Source organism: Notamacropus eugenii, chromosome 4 (assembly GCF_028372415.1).
Source record: "Notamacropus eugenii isolate mMacEug1 chromosome 4, mMacEug1.pri_v2, whole genome shotgun sequence".
Lineage (NCBI taxonomy): Eukaryota > Metazoa > Chordata > Mammalia > Diprotodontia > Macropodidae > Notamacropus > Notamacropus eugenii.
The window spans coordinates 426,283,912-426,311,425 of NC_092875.1; the positions used below are offsets into that span (position 1 = coordinate 426,283,912).

At 38.8% G+C, this 27,514-nt stretch overlaps 1 protein-coding gene across 5 annotated transcripts in view; it reads left to right on the forward strand.

The window, feature by feature from the left end:
• PRLR (prolactin receptor) overlaps positions 1 to 27,514 on the forward strand; it is a 221,702-nt gene that overhangs the window by 158,645 nt on the left and 35,543 nt on the right. For all 5 annotated transcript variants that reach the window (XM_072605870.1, XM_072605874.1, XM_072605873.1 and 2 more), the window contains exon 3: positions 21,441 to 21,551. In XM_072605870.1, the coding sequence (XP_072461971.1) occupies positions 21,482 to 21,551 (70 nt within the window). In that variant the 5' untranslated portion in view covers positions 21,441 to 21,481. The remainder of the gene's footprint in view (positions 1 to 21,440; positions 21,552 to 27,514) is intronic.

A 27,514-nucleotide genomic window follows, 5' to 3' on the forward strand; every position in this document is an offset into this window, starting at 1 on the left:
TCCAGCACCCTCTATTGTGCCACTTAGTACATCCTGTTAATAGGACAGGTGCAGTTTATCTAGATTTTAGCATTTAAGTTTATCATGTTATTCTTATGGAAAAGATGGAGAGATGTGGGTGAGATAATGCCATAGGCGCATTGAGAACTGGTTGAATGACAAGGCCAAAGAAAATAATGTCTTGATGTTAATTTGGAAAAAGTCCTCCAGCTGAGTTCCCCAAGGAAGTGTGCTTGGCCTTCTGTTAATTAATATTTTTATCATTTATTTGGATCAAGGTATAGATGGTATCCTTATCCAATTGCAGATGATACAAAGCTGGGAGAGATAAATAATAAACTATATGATTCAGTCAGCATGCAAACATATCCTAACAGGCTAATGCCTTGAAACAGATGTAAGAAAATGGAATCAAATAGGAAGAAATGTAAAGTTTTGCACTTGAATTTAAAAGATTAAAAGTATAAGATGATTTTAAGAAAGTTCATCAAAAAAATCTCTGGAGATTTTAGTGGACTTGAAGTTAACACCGGATCACACAAGACCTAGAGAAATGTGTTTTTTTGTAGGCATTGGAATGCTCTTGATAAACTGTAGAATGTCCAGAGAAAAGCAACCAGGCTAGTGAAAGCCTTCAAAACAATGCCATGAGGGTCACTTGAAGGAGCTGGACTTGTATTGCCTGAACATGAGAAATCTTAGGCAGACATCAACTTCTTCTTCAAGTATTTGAAGATCTATCTTGTGGAAGAGGGATTAATCTTGTTGTTCATGTTGTTGTGTTTGTCCTTTGTTCTTGAAGAGCACCATGACATCAGGATGATAACATGACTTGCAGTTGACTTTGATCTGAGCAAGGGAAGGTTGTGCAAGGTCACCAACCTCACTTTCTTCTACTGAGCCATCTGGGTCTGGTGGCCTGATATCATGCATGGCCCTACTTCACTCAAATCAAAGTCAACTGCAAGTCGCCTCATCCTCTTGATGTCGTGGCCCTCTTTGAGAATTAATCTTGTATGACTTAGTCCTATGGGCAAAGCCAGGAACAATATAGGTAGCAGTTGCAAGGGGACAAATTTTGGCTTAATGTCATGAAAAACTTCCTAACAATTAGAAATTTGAAGAGCAGAGTGAACTTTCTAAAGAAGGAGTGGGTCCTTCCTCCCTGGATATCATCAAGTGAAGGCTGCATGGTGGAAAGAATTCCTGTTCAGATACAGAATGAACTATAGTGGCTGAGGTCTGCTCAAAACGTTTACATAAAATTTTCTAAGTTGGAGTACTGAGAGGAACAAGTTTTACTTATCTGGAAAATGTACTTAATGTTGAAATATACTATTCCCTATTGATACTGTCACAGTCTTCCTAACACTGTGATTTGGTTCTTTGAACAACTTAATTTGGGGTTAAATTTTTAACTCCAAATTAAGGGAACTGTACAGGAAACTATTTTAGGGAAATTTTGATACTGAAGGAATTATATTATAAAAGCATCATGGACTAAATAGGCAACATGTAGGATATTTAGTTCTGGATAAATAAATTTGGATACTGTATATGTCAATCTGTAAAATAGTGAGCAGTGTTACAAAGGAATTCTATCAAAATCAAGTTCTCTTTAGTAAACAGAGAAGTGTGATAAGAGTGATATACTCTGTACTGTCTTGTAAAAAAAGCATGCATTTGTTCATTTATTCAATAAATATTGATTGAATGCCTGCTCTGTTTAAAGGTGATGCCCCCTATAGCCATGGTTGTTTGCTAGTGTGTGTGTGTGTGTGTGTGTGTGTGTGTGTGTGTGTGTGTGTGTGAAATCACCCTAGGACCATGATAAGGGTGTTGTCAATGGCAAGAAGCTAATTGTTTCAGGAAGATGATAGCAAACTAATTTATAACTTTACTAATGTACATAGTTAAATACCGTATCTAACCTTTCCTCCTGCCCCAGTACCCACTTCGAATTTCTACGTTGTATTTGAGAGACCAATGATTGGCCCTAAAAAGCCATGAATTGCCTCCTAATGCTCCCGTGCTTCCATGGAAAAAAATGCTAGATTTGAAATCAAAGACCCTGAGTTCAAATCCTGACTTTGGTACCTGTGTAACCTTCAGTCACTACCTTTCTTGATGTCAGTTTCCACATCTGTAAAGCGAGGGAATTGGACTCTGAAAATCCTTTCAGTTCTAAATCTATAATCATATGATCCTATTATGAGGTTGTAGGAGAAAGTAGGACACAGGAAAGGAAAAATATTTGACTAAGTACATTTAATTCCTCTTTGTGCATTTCTTGTTCTGCCTCCCAAATTTTTCCAGATGTGTGTGACTTTTCTGGAACACAGCAGGAGGTCAGTCAATGCTACCACAATAATGCCAGTGCCATTTGGGTATATAGCCTTTGCTCCATCTGGACTTCAGTCTTCTCATATGTAAATTGAGGGGATTAGACCAAAGGATCTGTAAGAACGCTTTCCAAGCTCTAACTTGTTGTATTCGTAACATCTAATGCTCACTGACAACCAATCCTATCTTTCTTCTATCAGAGAGTGTTTTAGGAGTGAGGGGAAAGAGCATAGAGGGGCAGGTCCAGCCAGTTAAATAATGATCTCATTCCTCTGCCCACCCTCACAATTCTAGCAACCACTCTACACACAGTTGGCAAGCCTATGTGGCTAATAGGAAGAGAAAAAAACTGAACTATTTTCATTTGTAATAAAAAAAATTTGCACTGCCCCAGGGCAGTGGGGAGAGGAGAGGTCTCTCTTGTTTGTATATTCTTGAGTCCCTCAAAGCCCCTTTTCCAGTGAAATTGGAAGAGCATGCAGGATACATTGAAGAGATAGTTTCCAAACAGAAGCTGGATGGGCATTTGTCAGGATGTACCTGTCAGGGGATTTTTATCCTTTTAGTGCCCTGGACCTCTTTGGCAGGCTAGGAAGCTTGTAGACCCTTCCCAAGTATCATAGTTTAAAATAATTTAAGGAAATAACAAATTTTAGCTAGAGATTAATAAAGATGATTTTTTTCTCCTCGAAGTTCACAGGGCCTCCCACCATCTCCCCAAAAATCTATCCAGTGATGATCTCTATCCTAGGTTAAGAAACTCTGTTTTAGAGGGCATTCCTATAGGTGTCCTCTAAGGTACCTTCCAAATCAGAGATTCTATGATTTGGAATAAATACTGTATGTTTCTTTCATTGGAGAAAGGTGATCCAACTCCTCCACTTCCACCTATAAATGGTGAAGAATTTGTTGGAGGATCCAGAAATATAGATCAGACCATGGTCTAATGTGATGATTAGTTATCCCCACTGATTCTTGAAATTCCACTATTAGCAATTTATTCCTTTATGTGAAACATTGCCCTCTCCCCAATTTTCTTCCACAAAGCAGAGATACACCTGGAATGGGACAATCTATTAAGTCACTGATACTGAGTGTGAATGGATCTATTTTCCTCCATGAAACATGAGTCAGGGACAGCATGACAGCCAGAGCCATAACTTGGGTGAGGCAACAGATTTGGCCACAGTACCAGATTTAGATGATGGATGGCACTGACAACATCAAAAGTTCTTCAGCAGCTAAAAACAATAGACATTAGCAATGAGTTGTTGTTGTTTTAGTCTAGATAGTGACTTTATTGATAAAGTGAGTTCCCAATGAAGAAACTACCAATACAGATCAGCCAGTCTGCTGTTTGTTGTTTAATGAATAGTTTGAGTTATGTCCAACTCTCCATGACCCCATTTAGGGTTTTCTTGGCAAAGATACTGGAGTGATTTGCCAATTCCTTTTCCAGCTCATTTTACAGCTGAGAAAACTGGGGTAAACAGGGTTAACTGACTTGCCCAGGGTCACACAGGGAATAAGTATCTGTGGCCAGATTTAAGTTCTTGACTCCAGGCCCTGCACCATGTGAACTGTGGCACCACCTACCTGCCCTATGTATGACATAAGACTTAAGCCCAGGACATCCTGACTCTGAGGAAGGCTCTCTATCCACTACCATTGTTAGTTTCTAGCACCTAGTGAGCTAGGATAATTAGTTAAAGTAGGTAGATATCAGATGGAAGGCTGGAGTGAGGACCTACCCTACCCCACTCTACTCTATCTTCCTAGAATCCCTGCCAAAAGATGAGATATTCCCATATCCAGCAAGTTTCCCTGTATTGATCACCACATTGATCCCAGCAGCCTCCTACTGGTGGCCTTCCATCTTAGTCTCCCCAACTTCACTTGAGAGTCTACTTGCCTGGGGCAAGGTTTGTGGCACTCACACTAAGAGTAAAAAATTCCTAATTATGCCTCTGAGGAGATTATTGGGCATCTATGAGGAAAGGAATAGATGAAGGAGGAAAGACTCCAAAGACAAACTTTGCAGTTGTGCCCAGGTCAGACGTTATACAGAGTTCAGAAATATAACCTTTTCAAGGACTCGGCAATAATTAGCCTGAGCTTACCTAAGTGGCTAAAGCAGAGCTCCTCGTTCCTAGCCCGGTAGCTTATTCTCTTGCTGATATGGTTCCTGTTTCTTTCCTTCTAATAATTAACTAAAGGTTAAGAGTGTCAGCCTCATGTGGTAGATGAAGAATTGGTCTCAGAGCAAGGAAGATGGGTTTAATTCCTGCCTCTGACAAATGCTGACTCTTTGGATTTGAGGAAACCACTTAATTCCTCAATGCCCTAAGAAACTCTCTAAGAGTATTAGTTGTAAAGCATGTGCCAATCTTCATTAATAGAGGGAATTCCCTATGCCAATGAAATTATTGAGTCCAGTCAAAAACTGTAATAGAATCAGGACACAACCCAAGGCATCCACTTAAGGGCATTTCTCATTTAATGCCATAGACTGTGACTATGGTCACATGGTGGTCAAATGGTGGTTATTTGGGTGTGGTTCTCATGGTTTCTTCTTTGAGGGCTTTTGGTTTTGATTTGTGTGTTGTCATTCCTGTTGCTTTAAGGTGAATAAATAAGAGACAAGACTGAGGTGCTTTGCCCTAAAAGGATCTAGGCTAAATGAGGCACTGAGTACTTGAAGTAAGTCAAATTAAATAGAGTTTACATCAAGCACTCCATTGACTCCTTGGGAATTTCCTTTATCAAACCTCCGGGGCCATAAAAGGGGACACCTCACCTCCTATCCTGTTACCAAGAAAAAAAAATTGTTCAGTAATGTATCAGATTGGGGAAATGGAAAACCTGCTCTGATGGAGTCAGTGGGCTGCCACTGAGGAACAGCCTGCCACATTTGAGGAGAATGGGTAGGAAGGAGTAGGAGGAGAGGAGGAAACACTTACTTTGCTAATGTTCTTAGGTTTGCAGCATTCAAAGAAGTAATTTATCAGGCAGTTATTTGACTTCATGGACTTCACTAGTTTTGAAGGCAGGAAATAGCATTATTATCTACCAGTATTCATATAGATAAGTACCATATTGATCCCAGTATTAACCTCACCCAGATATGTATCTCACCCCTTAAAATGAGATCTCTCAAAGGGTAAACATTGTACATGCACTGATTACAGACTACCTTTATGCTGTATATAAGCCAGACAGAAAGAGAGAATTTCAGGGAACATTCAATCCAAGTCCAGCCAAGCTAGAAGCAGTAGGAGGGAACTAATTTACCCCAGCGTAGAAAACTGTGTAAGAGCAAAATGGGAGGAAAGCAAAGGGGAGAATCTCAGCGAAAAGAAAAAAAAGAAAGAAGGACAGAGAGGGTGGACAGGACAGACGTCTCACAGTGAAGGATAGACTTACAGCCTGTGAAATACCCTCTATGTGAGTAAGCAGAGAGTTCATATTTTTAACAATACATTTTCATAGTTTTGTGTATTTATTCACGTACAATTTGGAGGTCATTCAAAATGAAGAAGGAGAGTATTATGCTCTTTATTCAAAGGGATATTTTGGTTCATTCATTCAAGGACGTGTCTGGGTCTCTTTCTATGCTTGTTTTACCCTGGATACCATTATCTGTACTCAGAATCTGGGAAATGGTTCAAGTTTTCCTCTATGGAACAGGTCTCTCCCAGGGCAGAAAAGTAGCCTCTCCCCACCTCCTGCTCCACCTTATATTATCCCTTCAACCTAGATATAGACACAGATGAAGGAGGTAAGGAAACTTGCTACTATATTCCCATAGTATCTGGCAAAAAGGCCATCCTTGACTTACTTCTTCAAGAGGCCTATTGGGTATTGCCTCACTTGAAGTGAGAACCTGAAAGGACCTTTGCTTTAAAAGGCCAAGGTCTCCTACTGCATCCTGGACCATCTCCAGTTTCCTGCTCTATACCTGGCAACTGGACCCAGATGCCTCTGGAGGAGAAAGTGAGGCTGGGGACTTTACACAGCCCTCCTCCACTCAAATCCAATTCACTTGCATGTCAACCACCACCTCCCTGAAGTCATGGTCCTCTTCAAGCAAAGGACAAACCCCACAACCACAAGACATTCTGCAAAATATAGAACTGATGGCCTCCCAGGCCCTCAGAGTTGGGAAGGACCCTAACATTAATCTCCTCCAATGATTATTGTCCTTTTAGTTGTATCAGACTCTCCATGACCCCATTTGGGGTTTTCTTGGCAAAGATACTGGAGTAGTTTGCCGTTTCCTTCTCCAGCTCATTTTACAGATGAGGAAACTGAGGCAAATAGGGTTACATGACCTGCCCAGGGTCACTCAGCTAGTAAGTGTCTGATCCTCATAACCACCTTGAAAAGTCAGTGCTATTAATATCTCCATTTCATAGTCAAGGAAGCTGGGGAAAATGCAGGTTAACTGGGGGATGAAGATTCATGCTACTGAGCATCTGACATAAAGTTTAAACCCAATCTTCCTGATTTCAAGTCCAGAACTTTATTATGCCATGTAGCTGCTTCTGTGATAATAGATCATCATTCTAAAGATGAAAGAGTCCTAAGAAGCCATTGGATCCAATCTTCTCATTTTACAGGTGAAGAAGCTGATGATTCAAGGGAGTTAAATGACTTGCCCACAGTCACATTAGTAGTTATTATAGAAGTGAGGATCTGAACCCAGAGACTCTGACTAGAGTCTCTAGCTCTATGCTGTGTTAAATGTCATGGCTTTGCATCTCATCACTGTTCTTGTCACTCTCTTAGATGTACTCTAATTTTTCAAGGTTGATCCTAAAATATGGTCCTTAGAACTGAAAATGAAATTCTAGGTCTAGTTTATAATGTGGAGCAGAGTGGCACAGTAGATAGAGTGCCAGCTCTGGAGTCAGAAAGATTCTTCTTCTATGTTCAAATCTGGCCTCAAATGCTTACTAGCTGTGGGATCCTGGGCAAGTCACTTAACTATGTTTACCTCAGTTTCCTCATCTGTCAAATGAGCTGGAGAAGGAAGTGGCAAACCACTGCTGTTTCTCTGCCAAGAAAACCCCAAAAGGGTCATGAAAAATTAGACGAGACTAAAAGTGACTGAACAGTGATACAACCACAAAGCTTACTTATTGAGTCTGTTTGCTTCTGTTTGGAGGTGAGTTTAGGGGAAAGGAATGGAAAGAGCATCCAGAATGGCAAAAAGGCCAAAAAGAAGGTCACAGTGAGGGGGAGGAGGTGAGAGAAACAGGTTGGATAGGGTAGGTGTAGTTTCTACTCAACACAAACTCTACCAGAAAGGATGAATTTGGAAATTTTCCCCATGGAATAGGTTCTACCTGATGATCCATAGATAATCTCTATCAAACATTACACCGTTGATTCATATTGCAGCTACAGGTGACAAAAATTGCCTAATCGTCTTTTTATGAACTGCTGTTAAACTGTATTTTTCCTATCTTTATATCTTGACGATGGTTTTTGAAACCATATACAGAATTAAATATTTAACTCTCTTCAATTTCATCTGGCTAAATTTTACTTTTATTTTGATCTGCCAGAAATCTTTTGGGGATCCTGATTCTTTCATTCAATATATTGGCATCACTAACAGATCTGTGTTAATTTGACAAATATTTCATCAATATCCTCAGCCAAATCACTGATAAAAACTATGGAACGAGACGAGACCAAATTCAGAACCCTGCAGCATGCCAGCAAAGAATTCCTATTAGGTCAATATTGATTTAATAATCAATACTCTTTGGGCAAAGTTGTTAAAGTAGAATTGACCTAGTTGTCATCCTGTTTGGTCCACATGTTTTCTGCACTAAGGGCTATTTGCCTTAAAACTACTTTGCCCCAAGGACATAGATTTAGAGTTGGAAGAGATAGCAAATATCATCTCCTACAACCCCCTAATTCTACAGATGAAGAAACTGAACTCCAAAGAGATTAGGTGACTAACCAGCCCAAAGCCACACAAATGGTAAGTTATAGAAGCAAGAGTTAAACCCAAGACCAACTGCCCCCAATTCTCAAGTGACTGCTTAGGATTGCCCATTAGATTATCTTAATTGAGGCCACTTTTTTCCTGTATTCATGACTGTCAAAAATCTGCTGGAATTCTTATTCTCTGATCACATCTCCCCGATCAACTAGACTAGTAATCCAAAGAGAAAGAAAAAGGGAAAAGAAAGGAGAGTGACTCTGGTTCCTAATTGATCGCCTCCTTTTTCTACAAGTTACTAACAGTAGTAGCTCAATGATCGCACCTACATGTTCTTTCTGTTCCCTGGAAAATAACTTGCCTAGGCCAGGACACTTGAAATCATGTCAAGTAACTAGGTGTTCTCTTATTATGTGTCTTGATCTTCAATTCCCACTTAGTCATCTTTATTTCTTCCACTCTTCTCAGTCTGAAGAAGACTTTTTCTTTGACAAAAAAAGACAGAACCAGAATAATAACTGAATATTTCTATTTAATGTTTTGCTGTTTCTCCCAAACACATCTCCCCCCAAGACCCTATGCTTGATCATGATCCACTAGCAAGAAAATAGTAAGCTTTTCAAAAATTCTTTAGCTTGATTGATTAGTTCATTAATGTACTTGTAAGGAGAGAGCTCATATAATCTAAACCCATCCATTCACTCAAAAATATTTAGTAAACATTTAATAAGCATGCAAAGCACTGTGCTCCAGTGGAGCTCCCCAGAGAGCTGTCCTTCACTCTGTAGTGCTTAAGAATTTTATCCTTGGCTTGTACAACAGGCATATGCCAGAGGACTTGAGCCATTCCTTCCTTCCCCTCACTCCAGTATTTTTGCCAAGAAAACCTCAAATGGGGTCACAAAGAGTCAGACTGAAACTACTGAACAACAACAACAAATTGGGACTGAGGGCAATTTGAGAGGCATGAGGCAGTTTCTGCTATTCCTCATGGAGACTGTGCTGGGGAGTATAAACATAATGGTTATTAACAGAGGAGAGAGCCCCCCAAGATTAAGTCTGGTCCATCATATAAGAGGTTTCTGACACATGAATTATACTTGATGGAAGACATAGGTGGCATATGTAGCAGGTGCATGAAACTAGAAGAAAACAGCTAACATATAGAGAAAAATCTGAATTGGATAAAATTGTGATCCAAGTCTAATGGGATGAAATTTAATAAGCAAAAATGTTAAGTTCTACATGAGTTTAAAAAAATCATTTCAGGTCCTTTGGATTCCTTTGGAAACCTTTGGATTCACTTGCTTCCATATTGAGCCTTGACTTCATAATTCAGGGGTGCTATGGAGTGTTTTCCCCCTACTTTTCTAATGTATATATCAAGGTAGTTGTAAAAAACCAAATAAGACTATATATGTAAAGGGCTTTATAAATCTTAAAGCATTAAATAGATAAACTTTATTATTATTAACATATTATGGTGTCTGTGTTTATACCTTAGCCCTTACTTGATTCTGACGTCCTTTTGTCTGAAGACTATGTCTGCTTTAAACTTTGCTCTTCCCCTGCACCTAGCACGATGCTTTGCATTTTATTAAATGTTTACTAAATATTTTTGAGTGAATGGATGGGTTTAGATTATATGAACTCTCTGTTTACAAGTGCATTAATGAACTAATCGATCAAGCTAAAGCAGTTTTGAAAAGCTTACTTATCTTGCTAGTGATTATGATCGAGTAGAGAGTATTAGGGGGAGATGTGTACTTCACAAGCACAAAATTAGGGACATGTGGCTAGACAAGAGCTATCTGAAAATGATTGGGGAGTTTCAGCAAACTTCAAGCTCATCATGAATCAGTAGGGTGACATGGCAGCCAAAAAGTAGAGCTATGAAAATCCTGGATTGGATTGGAAGACCAACTGTCCTGGATGAAGGATGCAATAGTCTGACTATTCTTTACTCTGCTAACACCATTGAAATATTATGTTCAGTACTGAGCTCCACCTTTTCAGAAATGATAATGTGACAAACTAGAGCATGTCCAAAGAAGGATGATGAGGATTATGACAGGACAAGAGACATCAGATAAGATACAGGGTGTCCCAAAAGTCTTAGTGCCATTTTACACTCCAAAGGTACTTTGCAAACCACAAAGTTCTATTGACATTGGACCTGTTAAAAAAGAAAAAGATTCTTGATGCGAATTAAAGTGGGGGGAGGAGGGATGGGAAGGAAGGTGGTAATAAAATACTTCAGGTATTCAACTATTTGAAGGAATATTGTGTGAAAAAATAGGAATTGGACTGCTTGGACCTGAAGAGCAGAACTTGACAGGATGGATGAATGTTGCAGAAAGAAAAATTCTGTTCAACATAAAGGAATGATTCCTAATAGCTATAGTTGTTCAAAACTGGAATGAGTTGACTCGGTAGCTAGTGGGGTACCTGTTACCAGGGGTCTTCAGGCAAGGGTTGGCTGACCATATGTTGGGAGTGGTTTTTTTTGCAAGATTCCTGTAAAGAGTTCAACTAGAATAAATGGCCAAAATCCTGAAGATTTTGTGGGAATAGAGAGAAATGAAGAGGCTGATTCATTTCTATGCTTTTGTGAACTTTTATGCCATATTTTGTTTCACCTGGACTGAAATGCAAAAGGTCTTTTCATATCACAGTTAGGATAAATAGAGGGCTCAGTGTCCCTAAGGACTGCCACAGAAGGATGGTACATGTGAAATGGTCTGGTTCCAGGACATGGAGACAGTTCTAAGTAGAGGATGGGAAGACAGAATGTGGAGAGCCTCAGACATCTCCGGACCCCAGGCACTCGGCTGCCTGCAACACCAAAATCACAGACTTGAAGCTGGAAGGGATCTTGGAAGCCTTGTAGCTCAAACCCCTCATTTTACAGATGAAGAAACTGAAATCCAGAGAAATTGTGTCACAGAAACAGGAAACATCAGAGAAGGGTTTGGCCCTATGTCCCCAGTTCCAGAATCAGGGTTCTTCTCAATATTGCACACTATCTCCAATGAGATACAACATACAAGAACAATGGAAAAATGTGGTGTTACAACTTGTTACCACAATGGTGCCCGGGGACAGGACACATATACAAGGGTCAGAGTGAATTCTGTCCAAGGCAAGGTAAGCATCTGTTAATTGTTTGCTGTGTACTAGACAGGACAGCTAGGTAGCACAGTGGATTCATCTTCCTGAGTTCCAATCCAGCCTCAGACTTACTAGCTGTGTGATCTTGGGTAGGTCATTTAACCCAATTTAGCTCCATTTCCTCATCTGTAAAATGATCTAGAGAAGGAAATGGCAAACCACTCCAGGATCTTTGCCAAGAAAACTCCAAGTAAGGTCACAAAGAGTCAGACCTGATTGAAATGACTGAACAGCAACAACAATGTACCAGGCCCTGGGCTAAGTACAATACAAATAAAATACAAATAAATAACAAATACTAATAAAAAGAGCCAGTTCCTGCCCTCCAGGAACTGACCTCGTAAAGGAGGAAGATAACATGTCAAATCCATCGTTTATTAAGTGTTACCTATGTGCCCCCACTAGGCTAAGCACAAAAAGTGGGGCAAAAGATAGCCCTTGCCCTCAAGTAGCTCACAATTTAATACACACAAAAGGGGGCTAAAAAGCTCAGGGTGAGAGGGAGAGAGAAAGAAGGGAACCCACACAGGGACATGGTGTTGAAGACCGGGAAGTCAAAAACAGAGTCAAGATGAGAATGAAGATTAGCTGGCCTGGGCCTCTCCCCAAAATGGAGGTCCCAGAAGTAATTACCAAAGGGAGAAGGAGGCCAGCACAGCAGAGGGATATTCCAGAGGGAGCAGGCAATGGGGAAGGATGGACATTCTCAGATGAGAAGTCTCAGATACTGAGGGAAATTAGAGGGTGAGACAGCTGATTCGTGGTGTGTGATGGTCAGAGAAAGTTGGGTTCCAAGGCTAGCAGGATGCAGGGAAGCATGACTTGGCAGCAGTTTATCTGGAAAAGATTTATGGGCAAACTCGTGAGTCACCAGTAAGACATAATAGCTAATGCAATCTTAAGCTACAACAAAGCAGGAATACTGTTCAGGACTAGGAAGGTCCATGCCTTGTTGTCTATGTAATCTGCTTCAGTCAGATCACATCTCAAGCATCATGTTTGGTTCTGGATGCAACATTTTAGCATGAATGTTGACAAACTGGAGAAAGACTATAGGAAGGCAGTGAGGATAACCAGGTGCCTTGAGGTCATGCCATGTGAGAACTGGATGAGTACCTAGTTAGAGTTAACCTTGAGAAAAAAAGGCTTAGAAGAAATATAGCATGAATCTTCAAGATGAAGAGCTATCTTGCAAAAGTAGGATTAGGCTTGTTCTGCTTTGTGCCAGAAAGACCACAAGTTCCCTAACAATCCAAGTTATCCAAAAGTATAATGGGCTCTCAGAAACTAGTAGGTTCCCTCTCAATGGAGGTTTTTCAAGCAAAGATTGGATGACTACTTTGGGACCATGTTGTATAGGAGATTCTTTTTTTTTTTAACACAGTTTATAACAGATAAAGTAATTCAAAGTTTTGGTCAGGTGATACATGTTTTTAAAGCATTTACAATATGGACCACAAAAGAATTTTTTTTGAACATAAGCCAACTGAGACACAGATAATATTTCTGTTGCTAACTTCACAATCTCTTGACCTAATTGTCTCCACAGTATTAGTAAGAATAAAAGGACCCTAACTTAATGTTGTTGGTCTAAAGTCCTATGCCTAATAGTTTAATATTAGACAGCCTTGGATGTTCCTCTACCCATAATCTATAATTGAATAGATCTGGTATTAAACTTACAAACCTTTTGACTATAGGAAATTGCCACCAAGAGTAGTGACATTGCAGGGAAACAATATCTCCCCAACGTCATGTCTATTCCAGGCAGGAGTAGATTGTCCACTTGCATTCAGTCAGGCTTAAAGTCTGCCAGGTGTCAGTGGGGAAATTGTATAGGAGATTCTTGTTCAGATATTGGTCAGTGGTGACACTTGCCCATAATCTCTGCTACTAGAGAGGCTGAGATGGATCAGTTGAGTATGGGAGCTTTCAACTAGAGTACAGTTAAAGCCCACTGGATGTCTATAGTAAATCCAGCACCAATTGGCAAGTTGCTGGGTCAGAGGGCCATCAGGCTGCATAGGGAGGATCAAATTGACCTGGTTCTGGAAGAACAAAGCAGATTAAAGTTTCTATGCCAACTGGTGATGGGATCGGACCCATCAATGGCTGCTGCACTTCCAGCCTGGGTGAGAAACCGAGACTCAAAAAAAAAAAATCCTTATATCTGTTGTTAGATGGCCTCTGAGATCCCTTTCAACCCCAAGATTCTTCGAATTTGAGAGGAATTAAACTGCCCTCAACTAAAAGATACTGATAAGATGATATAATAAGTGAATGACGTTGTGTGGCCCAAGGTAGTAATTCACATTTCTATAGCAATAGAAAGTTTACAAAATACTTCTTCCACTACTCCCTGTGACATAGGCAGTACAAGTGTAATTATCTCTCTTTTTCAAGTGAAGAGGGTAAAGCACACAGAATTAACATTGCTTGTCTAAAGTCATAGAAAGTAGCAGAAACCAAATTCAAACTCAGTTGGGAGACCCAACTCCAAGTCTCTTGTTCTTTGATTATATTTTAAATTACTTGAATAATCTGAAAAAAAAATAAAGAGTGAATAGTAAAGGTAGCTTGAGCCTTCCAAAGGCCTGGGAATCCATTAATTGTCAGAAAGGTAGTGGATAGTAGCAGCTTGCTACCTAAAATGGAGGGCAAATGTTTATGATCAGAAACATTACTTTCTTTAAAAAAAAAAAATGGTTTTATGCACAAGGACTAAAACTATGGAAAGACATAGAGTACCTTTATTTAAGAAATACTTTATCTCCTCCCATGTTGAGTCACTACACAAAAACTTAAATAAGGGGGGATGGAGGGGTGGGTACATTGACCTAGAAAATCTTTGCTTAAGAACACCAGTAAGATTGTATTACCATTTATTCTAATGAGTTTCATAGCCAATGGGCCTTTTATTTCTCCTTAAGAGAAATAAATTTCTCCTCCATCTCCCCTTATTTAAGTTTTTGTGTAGTGACTCAGCATGGGAGGAGATAGAGTCTGACATACATTCTCTTGACCAGGGGCAATAATTTTCATAGTTACATAACAGCCCATATGTGATAATATTAGCCTGCCAGCCACTTATGGGATAATAAAATTCTGGAGAAACATGGAAACCACACCTGATTAAGTGACAGGCAGCTAACTTGTAGATTCATCTCTACACTCATTTCTACCACTGAACTTGGGCAAGTGACTTCAGTCCTCCAGCTCCCAAAAGTTCCTTCCAGAACCAACATTCTTTGTCTTGGTGATAGGTGCTATTGAAAAAGTGTGGCCTAATGGACAAGAGTCCTAGATTTAGAGTCAGGAAGACCTCATTTCAAAGTTGGCTTCTAACACTAGATGTGTGACCATGAGCAAGTTGTTTAACTTCTTGGAGCTCCAGATCCCTCATCTGAAAAACTAGAATGATATGATATAGTGTATGTAAACTATTTTGCCAGATTTAAAGTGCTATATGTTATTATTAGTATTATGAATAGTTCCCCTCGTGGGAATATCCAGGTATTTCCCAACAAAGGTCATGTGAAATCAATAAGATTGAAAAGATTTAGTGAGCAATATCTGAATGAAAAATTGTCAAATGTGACCCAAGCGAATGGTTAAGAAAGCATAAAGCTTTTCTTAAGAAAACAAAAAGGTTTTCCTTTGCAAATACCAATGGTCATGAGTAAACATGTTCTCATTGCTAAGACATGAAAGTACAGGTATCCAGGAAACAACTGGAGATGCAGAGCTACAGTTAAGAAATTTGGGATATGTCTGTATAAATATGCATATGTATGTATGTACAGATATGTAAGTATGTGTGCTTCTATGTATGTGTTAGGGAGTCTCCTGGATTGAGATTACAATTACAGAATGTAAGTTTCTTGAAGGCTTTTATATATTTATATGTATGTATGTATGTATGTACTCCAGTATCACACAGAGCTTGATAACATAGTGAGTACTTTAATAAATGCTTGTTGAATGAATGAATGAATAAAGACACTGATGAGAATAGAATATATAAAGAGAGGAGCTGAGAAAATGAGAGTTCTTTATTCTATTTGGGAAAATGTAGATAAAAAAAGATTTAGGATCAGAGTTTATAAAACAATGGCAAATAAAAAGAGGATAAATGCAGACTTCTTCACAAAATATTTTGGCACATCAGAACTAGACCTCCTTTGCAACTCCAAAGAGGCAGTTTTAGGACAAATAAACGGAAGGAAGAACAATGTATCCTATGTGAGTGGGTTATCAGTTAATGGAACTTGTTGTTCCAAGAGAAGGTACAAGCTGGAAATATGAATGTGTTCAAGACTTAGGGAGGGCAGATCTATATTGAGTTACTACAAATTTCTTTTAAATGTTTGGAGTATAAGAATCATAGCAGTTGAGGGTTGTAAGAAGAAAGAGAAACCATCATTCTAAACAAATCAGTCCCTTTGTATCTCATTTCTACTTTGGATATATTTTGTATACATATATATACACACATATACTTATATATGTATGTATGTATAAATATGGACAATAGAGTATGAGCTCCTTAAGGTCAAGGATAATTTCTTTTTTTGTCTTTTTATCCTAGAGGTTAGAGGGAACCACTGGAGATTATAAATTGGAGAGTGACATGGTTAGAAGCTATGCTTTAGGAACATTATTTTGACTGCTGCTTGGAAGATGGACTGGAATGGAGAAAGAGAGTTGAGACAAGGAGACCACCAGCAAGCTATTATAATAGTTTAGGTATAAGATGATGAGGGCCCACACCAGCATGGTGGCAGTGTCAGGGGAAAGAAAATGGCATATGCAAGAGATGATACAAAAAGGAGATTGACAAGACTTGACAACAAATTGGATGGGGGTGGAGGTGGAGAGTGGGGAGTCAAGGGTGACAACTAGGGTGTGATCCTGGGTGGCTGGGAGGATAACAATGCCCTTGGTAGTAATAGGGAATTTCAGATGGGGGTGCAGTTTGGGGAGAAAGATAATGAGTTCAGTTTTGGACATGGCCAGTTTCATATGTCTGATAGGCAGCTGTGGATGTCACACAGCTATTAAGTGTCTCAGGCAGGATTTACACTCAAGTTTTTCTCACTGTAAGTCCATCACTCTATCTGCTATGCTACATAAGTATATTCTCCTAACTAAAAAACAACAGTTCTATATTAGAAAGAGAGAAAGGCTTACAGCTGAAAACAAAATAGTATAATATTAATCTATCTCAGCTGTGGTCTCAAACCATAGGTTGGTGTAACTCAAGAGAACAGGATTGAAGAAACAGCAGAGAAAGCAAGCCATCCCTTCCCCTGTAATTTCATAAATCAATTGTTGTTCTTTGTCCTTCATTCTCAAAAAGGACCATGACATTGGGAAGGTGATGTCATGACTTGCAAGTGAATTGGATTTAAGTGAAGCAGGGCTATGCAAAATCACCAGCCTCACTTTCTCCTCTGGAACCTTCTAGATCCAGTGGCAAGATATAGATCAGGACAACTAGAGATGGCCCCAGTGTGGTGGGAGACCTTGACCTTTTTGAAGGTCTTTCCCAGGTCCCAGTTTGTCAGGGTAAATTGTTCTCTTAAATTGTTCTCCTAAAACAATCTGAGAGGACCAAAGGGAAGATCTGACATCCAGGGGCAGAGGGTAGACCTGAGACTCAACAAACAATAAGCCCAGGGCAGCTGGTGTTGAGAGGCAGCCTCAGCTTTAGAAACTTTCATCTCACAGACAATGTTGGGATCTAATAGCTGATAGAAGATTGAAAGACCTTCCACTGCCAAGCACAGATTTGCTGACCAGACAGGTGCCAGACTGGGCTGCCACTGTGGGGGAGGAGTTAGCACATACCTGGTGAGGGCAGTAGCAAGGGACAGAGACTGTGCTGGCTGTAGGCACCCGCAGGACAGCAGAGTCCCTGGTTTCAGCCTCAGGGAACAGAGGATAATGGTAGTTTGCAGCCACCAAGGGACCAAAGGGAGTGAGATCTTTTGTAGAAGAGCATGACCAAGGGCTCTATCAGGGTTTAGGAGTGGAGAGGAGAGCCCAAGTTTGAGTGCTGAGACAGACCTCAGAATAATAGTAAGAAGGACCTGAGGCTTGGGCCATTATTCCCCACACCCCGGGAGTAGAACTTGATCACACAAATAGCTACTAAAAGCGAAATAAAACCAAAATAATGAGCAAGCAAAGGAGAAAGAACCCAACCATGGATAACAACTATGGGGACAGAGAAGATTTTAGTTCATATTCAGAGGAAGATAATGGAGCTTTAAAAAGCCATTCTTTTTTTTAATGAGAAATGTCAAATAGTCCCAAGCACAAAAAAAGAGTCCTTGGAAGTACTTAATAAGGACTTTAAACATCAAATTAGAGAGATTGAGGAAAAATTAGAAAAAAAAAAAAAGAAGAGCAATTCAAGAAAATTATGAAAAGGTCAACCAACTTGAAATAGAGAATCAAAAACTTAAGGAAGAAAATAATGCCTTAAAACCTAGAATTAGACAAATGGAAGCTAATGACATTTAAAAACCCAAAGAAATAATAAAAGAAAATCACTAGAATGAAAAAGTAGAAGAGAATGTGAAGCATCTCATCAGAAAAACAACTGATCTGGAGAACAAATAGAGAAGAAATAATATCAGAATAATCAGATTGCCTACAAATTGTGATTTAAAAGACTCTTGAAACAATATTACAAGAAATATCAAGGAATATTGTTTTGAAGTTCTAGAACAAGAAAACAAAGCAGAAATAGAAAAAATCCACTAATCACCTGAAAGTGATCCCAGGAGGAAAACTCATAGGAATATCATAGCCTTGCTGGAATATCATATTTCAAAGCTCCCAAGTTAAGGAAAATATACTGGAAGCAACAAGAAAAAAGTAATTTAAATACTATAAGGATTACACAAGACCTAGCAGCTATTACACTGAAGAACCATAGGTCTGGGAATACTGTGTTTCATAGAGCAAAAGAGCTGGGGTTATAACCCAGGGTAAGTTACCCAGCAAAAGTAAGTATAATCCTGAATAAAAAAGGGGAAAAAAGGACATTTAATGAACTGAAAGACTTTGAGGTATTTGTGACAAAAACAGCAGAACTTAAGGAAAATTTCTACCTATTACATCATAAACATAATTATAAGGGACGCAATAAGATCAAATCATTTGCTTCTTATATATGTGAAAAATTATCCATCCTTTTATGAATGTGATTTTTATTTGAGTAGGCTGAAAGAAAGGCTTGGGCTGAGCTGATTATGATGGGGTGATTCAAAAAAAAATTAAAACCATAGGGAGAGATAAGAAGGAACAGTTATCTCATACAAATGAGGTAAAAAAGGAAAAATTGATACAGAAGAAGCTAGTAGGGGGAGGGTAGATAGTGCTGAAATCTTATTCTCATCAGGAACGGGTTAAAGAGGGAACTATATATATATATAAGAGTATAAAAGTCTTCTAAATTCAGAAAGAAACAAGAAGGCAAGGGGATAGGATAGAGGATAAGGGAAGGATTCTTGGAAGGATGGGTAGGTTAAGGAATTGGAGGGCAAAGTAGTGGGTAGAAATAAAGCAGAAGAGTGAGGAGGGATAGCAGTAGGATAACAAGGATAGTATGGAGAAATAGGAAGAAAATATACAAGTAATTATACCTTAGAAGGTGAATGGGATAAATTTACCTTCAAAATGGAACCTCATAGCAGATTAAAAATTAGAATTCAACAATATGCTTCTTTCAGAAAATGCTATAAAAATGAGAGATACACACAAATATAAAATAAAAGTCAGGAGTAGAATTTATTAAGTAAAATAATAGCAGGTGTAGTAGTCATGATCCAAGATAAAGTTAAAGCTAAAATAGAGTTAATCAAAAGAGAAAAGCAGGGAAACTAAACTATGAGTCAGCCATAATAATCAATATTGTTTTAGAATATTTAAAATAACTAGACAATAATAAATACCTGAGAGTATACCTGCCAAAACAGACACAGGATATATATACACAAGTATAAACATAACACTTTTTATCCAGATAAAATTAGATCTAAATAATTGAAATAATATTTATTGTTCATGGGTAGGTAAAGCCAACATAATAAAAAATGACAATTTTACCTAACTAATCTATTTATGTAATGCCATCCCAATGAAATGATTTAAAAAATTATCTTACTGAGTTAGAAAAAGTAATAAAGTTCATTTGGAAGAATAAAAGGTCCAGAACTTCAAAGAAACCAGGGGAAAAAAAGATGTAAAGGAAGCAGATTCAGTAGTATCAGACTTAAAACCATAGTGTAAGGTTAGAGCATTTTTGAAGTGTAAAATGGATAATTTTGATTTTTTTTAAATTAAAATTTTCTTGTATAAATAAAACCTATGTAGCCAAGAATGCAGAAAATTGGGGAAAAACTTTCATAGACAATCTCTCAGAATGTGATTGGGTTAGAATATGGCTATGGTATAGGAAATGATGAGCTAGTTGATTTGGAAAAACAAGAAAAGACTTGACCTTATAAAAGAACAGATGACAAGTGGAAATAAGCATAGTACAGTCTTACATATATGTGTGTGTGTGTATGAGTGTACATTTGTATATATAGGTATGTTTATAGATATCTGTGCATATGTATATGTATATACACATGTATACATATATAAACAATTATATACATGTCTAAATTATATGTAAATATGTGTGTATATAACATGTGTGTGTATGTATGTGTGTGTCTATATATGTATGCATATATACATATATATAGACACACATTTAAGTGCAGAGATAGCTATTTCTGCACTTAATTGTAGCCTTCTTTGGAGATGGGGGAAGGAAAGTCCACAGCAGAAAACAAAAGAAAACCTACAAGGAAGCAAAGAAAAGCCGGATAGCTTTGAAAACAATATGTAGTATTTACTATATAGGTCTTATTGAAATGGAAATTTATTATTTTATATTGATTCCTCTCATGTTCTGCTGTGTACATGGCAATTTTTTTTCTTTTCTTATTTTATATTGAAATTTGAAATAAATTTTAAGTTTTTTTATTTTAAAAATAAAAGGGTTTTTTTAGAAAAAATTAGAAAAAATATTAGAAGCATTAGGAATATTATATCAAATACCAAAAATAAAAAAATCAAACCCTGAATACAACAACAACTTGATGAGGTAGGCAAAGAAATAAAATTATCCTCATTTTAATCCAATCCCCTCACTACAGGGTCCCTCCTACTTACTCATAAAATTTGACTTAACATTGAGTGGCACAGATCTGAGCCAGACCTGTAGAGATGGACATCTAAGACTGAGACTTTAGAGAAGAGCAAGAGCAGAGGGAGGCTCATGCAAGTTCTTTGATAGCTGTCCCATACACAGTAGGAGGAGGATGCCTTTATGGCACCTTGAACTTGTGCTCACAGAATCAGAGACCCAATGCCTACACAGAAGCGGAACGAGTCCAGACTGAGGCCAAGCCTTTCTGATGGATCCCACCTGTGCTGCTGATAATAGAGCATGGCGGGTCACCCTGGCACATAGTAAACACTTAGCACATACTTGTTGCCTGGCTTGGTCTGTTCCAACCCAAGTTAGAGTCAGATGGGGCCCCATAATCAGGCTCTTGGACGCAGCCTGTCACCAAAGGGCTTTGAGGGCTGAGCAGGGGTTCCCAAACTGTTAAAGCAAAAAGAGCAGGGAGTGTAACCACCCAAAAACCTGCTTCTAGTGTGGCTAACTCAGGCCTATGTGTTGTCTTCGGGTGACCTCTGGTGGCCAGATTTCCCACACGCCTCCAAGTCCGTGCCCCCTAACTCAGACCATGGTACATTCTTTTACATTCCTGTCTTCTCCTTTTGTCATTCACTTCAAGCGGGGAGCAAATTCAGGTACCAACCCATGCAGGAAAGGGGTCTCTGTGCCTGGCTAGTCTTCTCACTTAACCAGATCTGCTGCTGCCCTCTCTTTCAGTGAACCGCTGATACCTTTCCTGTTGAAAGAGGGAAGCAAACATGAAGGAAAATGTGACATCAGCAACTGCCTTTCTTTTGCTCCTTCTTCTCCAGACCAACCTCCTGAATGGTAAGTAAGAGCTCCTTCTTGCTTTATATTATTCCTGGGGAGCTGGAAGGGAAAGGAGGGAGTATATGAAAACCATCACAGACCTCTTAGAACTTATTTGTGGAAATTAAAATTATTTGCCCTGTTTGCACTGCTATTAGATCATCTGTGTGCTCAGAAATTAGAAGGAAATGGTGCAACTGATATTTGTTGATCTGCATATGTAAATTCTGGAGTTGTATCCATGTATCCTACCCTCACACTGGTGGTGGAGTAGAAAGAGTCCTGGATTGGAAGTTGGGTGACTTAGGTTTCCAGCCTTGGTCTGCCACTCAGTAGTAGTCTTGGACATGTCCCTTAACCCCTTTGAGCTTCAGTTTCCACATTTGTAAAATGAGGACAGTAATACCCATCCTACCTACCCTACAAGGGTATTAGAAGAATAGGACATGTTTAAGTCCTTTTCAGCCACAGAGCATTAAACAAATAAATACAAGGTGCCGTATTAACTGATGCCATTAACTGAAAACAAAGATTGATGGGAGGAGAAAGAGCTATGGATTTGGAATCCAAGGATTTAACATCTGGCTCTACTGTGGTATGACTAGGGGATTCTAGACAAGTTATTTCATCACTCTCAGTCTCAGTTGCTTCATCTGTAAAATGGGCATGATGATACTTGAACTACCTAAATTCATAGGATTATTGATGGCTCTGAAAATGTGAGCTGTCTCTGTGAAACTGTTTTCTGGGCTCACCAGCCAAAGACACAATGGAATCCACACCTGAACGGTGAGAGGGAGAAAGTTCATTAGTTTCAAATGCCTTCAACATTAAGAAAAAAGCTTTGGGTGACTTTGAATTTTACAACTTCTGTTTTCTTATGGAGGAGCTAATGAGCAATGAAATGCTTTTTTAAAAAAAGCAGGCAGAAGAGTGAAGAAAGAAAAACCTGAATAATCCCTAAAGCAGATGTGTGTAGTAGGGGACATTTCTCCCTTCCCCCCTTTAATTGATGTAATCACAGAAAGTAAGGGACAGATATCATAGGCGTTAATGTGCTAATAATGTACCACTTTCTATTATCTGATTGTAAAGTCTGAAGGAGTTCTCTGACTGACAAGCAAGCCCTTGCATGAAAAAACATTGGCCATGACCCCAGAGATCTGTAAAAGCTAAGCCTACCAAGTTCTGGACACTAATAGTTTGAGTCACTGAAGAGGGAAACGTAACAGATACAGAAAGGCAGACTTTAAGGCAGAAGGCAGCCACAGAGGGGAAATGTATGTGTATGTATGTGTGTGTGTGTATGTATGTACATATATATACATATATGCACATAAATGTACATATACATTTATATGTCTTTACATATCTTTTATATACATATATATATATACATACATACATACATATATATATATATATACATACATACATACATATATATATATATATATATATATATATATATATATATATATATATATATATATATACACACACAGTGAATTAAAGGGAGAATTAGCCCTGGTTATGGGTAACCCTGGTTGGCTACCCTTCAGCAGAGAAGTCCCAAGAAGCACAGCTGAGGGCCCCATCCAGGAGAGAGGCTGTACCCAATGGGGAGTAATATGAGGATTCCACAAGAGGAGAAAAGGGACTGACACCAGCTGTTATGGCTACATGTCCCCTGTGCACATTTGCTTCACTATCATTGAACCCCTCCATGACCTCTCTGCACCATTTGGCTCCATTCACCATACCTTTCTCCTGGACCCTCTCCTTGATCTATCCATTCCTAATTTCTTATCACCTACCTAATCTTTCTTTCTCTGACTCTTTCTAGGTTCTGATACTCACCCTGTTTCTTTCTCTGCATAGTGTTTTTCCTCAATGCGACATCATTTTTCTCCTCTCCTCTCTTTTCCATGTGCACCCATTTACTTGGCAATCTTATTTTATCCTATGATTTCACCAAGATCACTCTAACATTTCTATCCCTAGCCCTGACCTCTCTTGGTTTCTGGACCTACATCTCTGACTGACATCTTTAGATAGTTGTGCTACCAGCATTTCCATTTTAATGTATCCTAAACCAAGCTTATCGTCTTCCCTCAAAAACCCACTCTACCTTCTGACTTCACTACATGTCTCTGTGGCACTTCCGTCTGCCTAGCTTCCCATGTTCAAGACCTTCATGCTGTCCTTGATTTTTGCCCTTTCTTTGCCCTTCTTCCACTTATCACGCATAAACACCATCCTGTTGCTAATACCATGTCATATCATTTGTGTCCATCTTCTTCCTCTCTATTCCCACAGGCATGATGGGAATTTATGGGTTTAGTCATAAATATCGATGTGTTAATAGTTTTGTATTATGAGTGCTATAATAATAGTAGTAGTAATATAACTATAGAAATGTAAGCCATACTTTTCCTCTTCTGAATCTGATTTATATAAAATCTAAGTATTACCCACAACTACACTCTTATTCAAATCAATTCAAAAACTGTATTAAGTATCTATCATATAAAGGTCTACCTACTTTGAGGCATCATCGTACTGTGGAAGGGACCCTGGAATCTTGAAGGATGTGGTAGCAGAGAGTAAGATTTGACAGATCCAACAGGATGGCAAGACTTTGTGCATGAGTTGTATCTAGAGTATTGTGTTCAGTTCTGATAACCACATTTTAGGAAGTGATGATAAGATGAAATGTTTCCAGAAGATGTCAGCCCAGATGGCAAAGGATCTCAAGATCATGCCAGATGAGGATCAGAGGCAAGAACTAAAGATATTTTGTTATAAATACTAGCTACATTTCTCTATCACATCTTTTAAAGGCAAATGTTCTCTTCTGGATATTCTTAACAATAGATAACAGGACACTTAGCCAGCTAAATCCCACTGTATAAAGAGATATTGTTCGAGAGAGAGATATTTAATGAGGACTAGCAAACATATGGATTTTTCAGGGACATTTCTAGGTCAGGATAAACACACAAATCTATCAATATTTCTCCTCTAGATAGAGAATATAATTCTTAAGAGTATCCTTAAAGATACTAGATACTCAAGCATTATAGTAAATAGAAAGGAATTGGATTCCCTCCCTTAGGCTGACACAGTCATGTGGGCTTCTGTTGGAGAAGAGAAATGAGAGAGAGAGAGAGAGAAGAGAAAAGAAATTTGCGTCTGGGTTTTCCTCTGCCCATCATAGGAGATCTGCTGCCAACCATTATTCCATTTATCAAGAAAGGGGTCAGGAGCAAAAGTGCAAAGTCATGGAAATAGAGAGGCAAGAGTCTCCCCAGAAGACTTCAGCCTTGTTAATTTGCACCTTGTTTCCTCACCCACTTCCAATTACTTTCGGTTTCTTCAATTAATGGTCAGATTCATAGTCAAGTAACTTCTTGCCAAAATCTATATTTTCTCCTCAGCTGCCTAGAGGATTGGTGATCTTAAGACTTTCTTTTCAAGGGATAAGATCTTATTTTAGATAAGAGAAAGAGGTATCCTTGTAACAACAAAAAGTCATCTCCACAACCTTCCATTAAGCCCATTGGGCCCCACTTTCCTAAGACCTGTTGTTCTATTGTTTCCCATCATGATTTCATGGTTTGAAGGAGCTTCCAAGCACATATCTAGTCCAGCCTGTAACTACCTGACCGAGAACCCTCCCTGCTCCTGAATCAGTGCTCTTGAGAAAAGGGCAGCCTAATAAGAGACAAATATACAGAAATATACTCCTCCACATACAGGAGGAGTGTGGTAAAAGATAAGGAATGATGAGTAAAAAAGATGAGTAAAGTGTTATGATAATTGGAAGAGGAATAACTCCTCACCCTCCCCTAACCCTTATATATCCAGTTACCAAACTCTTGTTGCTTCTGCCTTCTTGTACCTATCTCTATGTCTCCAATCACACCGCGACAGTACCCTAGCTATAATAATTCAAGTCTTCATAATGTCTCTTTTGGACTAATGCAATAACTTGTTCATGCCTCTAGTCTTCTCCATTCCAATTCATGTTCCATACAGTTGCCAAAGTTACCAAGTGCCTTTAAACACAAATCTGACCATCTTGTTCCCCTATTCAATAAAATCCAGTACCTTCTTATTACATCCATCCAACTCTCAACCAGCAATTTATTAAGCACCTGCTACGTGCTAAGCACTGGATATACAAGCACAAAGAATGAAATAAACCTTCACTCTCCAGAAACTTAGGATAAAATATAAATGCTTCTGGCTTTTAAAAGTACTGTTCCCAATCTATCTTTCTAGCTTAATATACATTACATCTTTTTCTGTACTATACAGTCCAGCCAAATTGGCCACGATTCTGTCTTTATCCATAGTGTGTTCTTACCAGATCTTTGCACCTTTTAGAATCACCAGATTCCTACAAGGTTTATCTTAAGTACCATCATTTACATGAAGTCTTTCCTGAATTGTGACATACCCATACACACCCTCCTCAAAAAATTATCTTTTATCTATTTTTGGGTAGGAGAGGGAGGAGGCAGCTAATTTTTACCCTAGCTCAGTTGATATAACCCTTGAAAACTAGGTACTAATTTGTTAATGAGGTATTAATGCCCTGTTATCTCTTTCCTAAGTGTGATTTCCTTTCCCTGGTTGAATAAGAAGGTACAAGGCCTTGTCCCTTGGTATTGTGAAAATTGCCCACATTGTCCCCTGCCCCCAGGTTTGTAAATAGCTTACACTTGGAGTCAGTTCAAGAATTCAAGATAGTCTTGGCTAGAAATAGCATTGTAGAGGAGACATACATACACACACACACACACACACACACACACACACACACACACACACACACCTTGGAAAAAGCTTGTTCTGAATGTTTCTGTTGCTAATGCTACAAGGGAACACAAGTTGATCCCTCCTTTAAGTGTCCTCTGAATAACCCCCTGTATCCAAATGCCTTAGGGATAGAGGTTTCCACTGCAAAAACCACTGACTTTCCTTTCCTCATGCACATCTCCAAAACTAGAAAAGATGTTCAAGGTATGCAAAGGGAGAGGACTCTCCACTCCCAGTCCTTTGTACCATAGAGGCTGCATTGTATGGTTGCCTTTGTAGGTGAAGCTCTATGGATCTTATCTCCACAGATATGAAAAGTAGGTGGTGGGAGAGGGAAGCAGAATTGGTAGAATTCACTAAGTAGGGAGGTTTCAGAATTTCCCTCTGAAAATGGGGTTGCAGTAGGTGAAGAGCAAAAAGAAGAGAAAGTAGTAAAGAAGGCAAGTAACCTTTCCTCTTATCTGAGAAGTTCAAGATCCTAGAGCACTGGATTCAGAGTCGGAGGTCTGGATTCAAATCTTAGTTCTTCCATCTGTATTACGTTAGAAAAAATCATCTAACTACTTTGGGCCTCAGATTGCTGACCCGTAAAATGAGGGGGTTCTGGCCAAGAGGATCTCTAAGACTGATTCCAGTTCTAAATCTATGATCCTACGTTACATGTTCATTTAAAAATAAAAAGGCTAGGTCTCCCTATCTCACCCACTTTGGAAATTAAAGGAACTACTCATGGTCCTGATCCCACTACTGATTAGCACAAGAGCTGTGACCTACTGTATTTCTGACTTGAACTAGTTAGTTCCTCATTATGCAAGTTGGTGGCTTCCTACTTCCAGGAAGCTTATCCTATTAATTAGCATAGACACCCAATGGCTTAACACTCAAGAGCTCCTCCAGCCTCAAGCTCCCTGATAGCTGAGATATACTATCACCATGCCAAGCTGATCATATTCATTTGACATTTTAAATTGTCCTACTTTTGTATATTTAGCTTCATTTGATGTTTTGTATTTTGTATGGCAGTAGCTTATTCATTTACTTTCAGGGGAAAAAAATTTCTCTTGAAAAGTCATTGGTTTGTTTTGTTGACCTGAAGGTTTGGTTGAAAAAAAAAGGCAGACAGGCTAAATGCATATTGTTTATTCCCTTAAAGC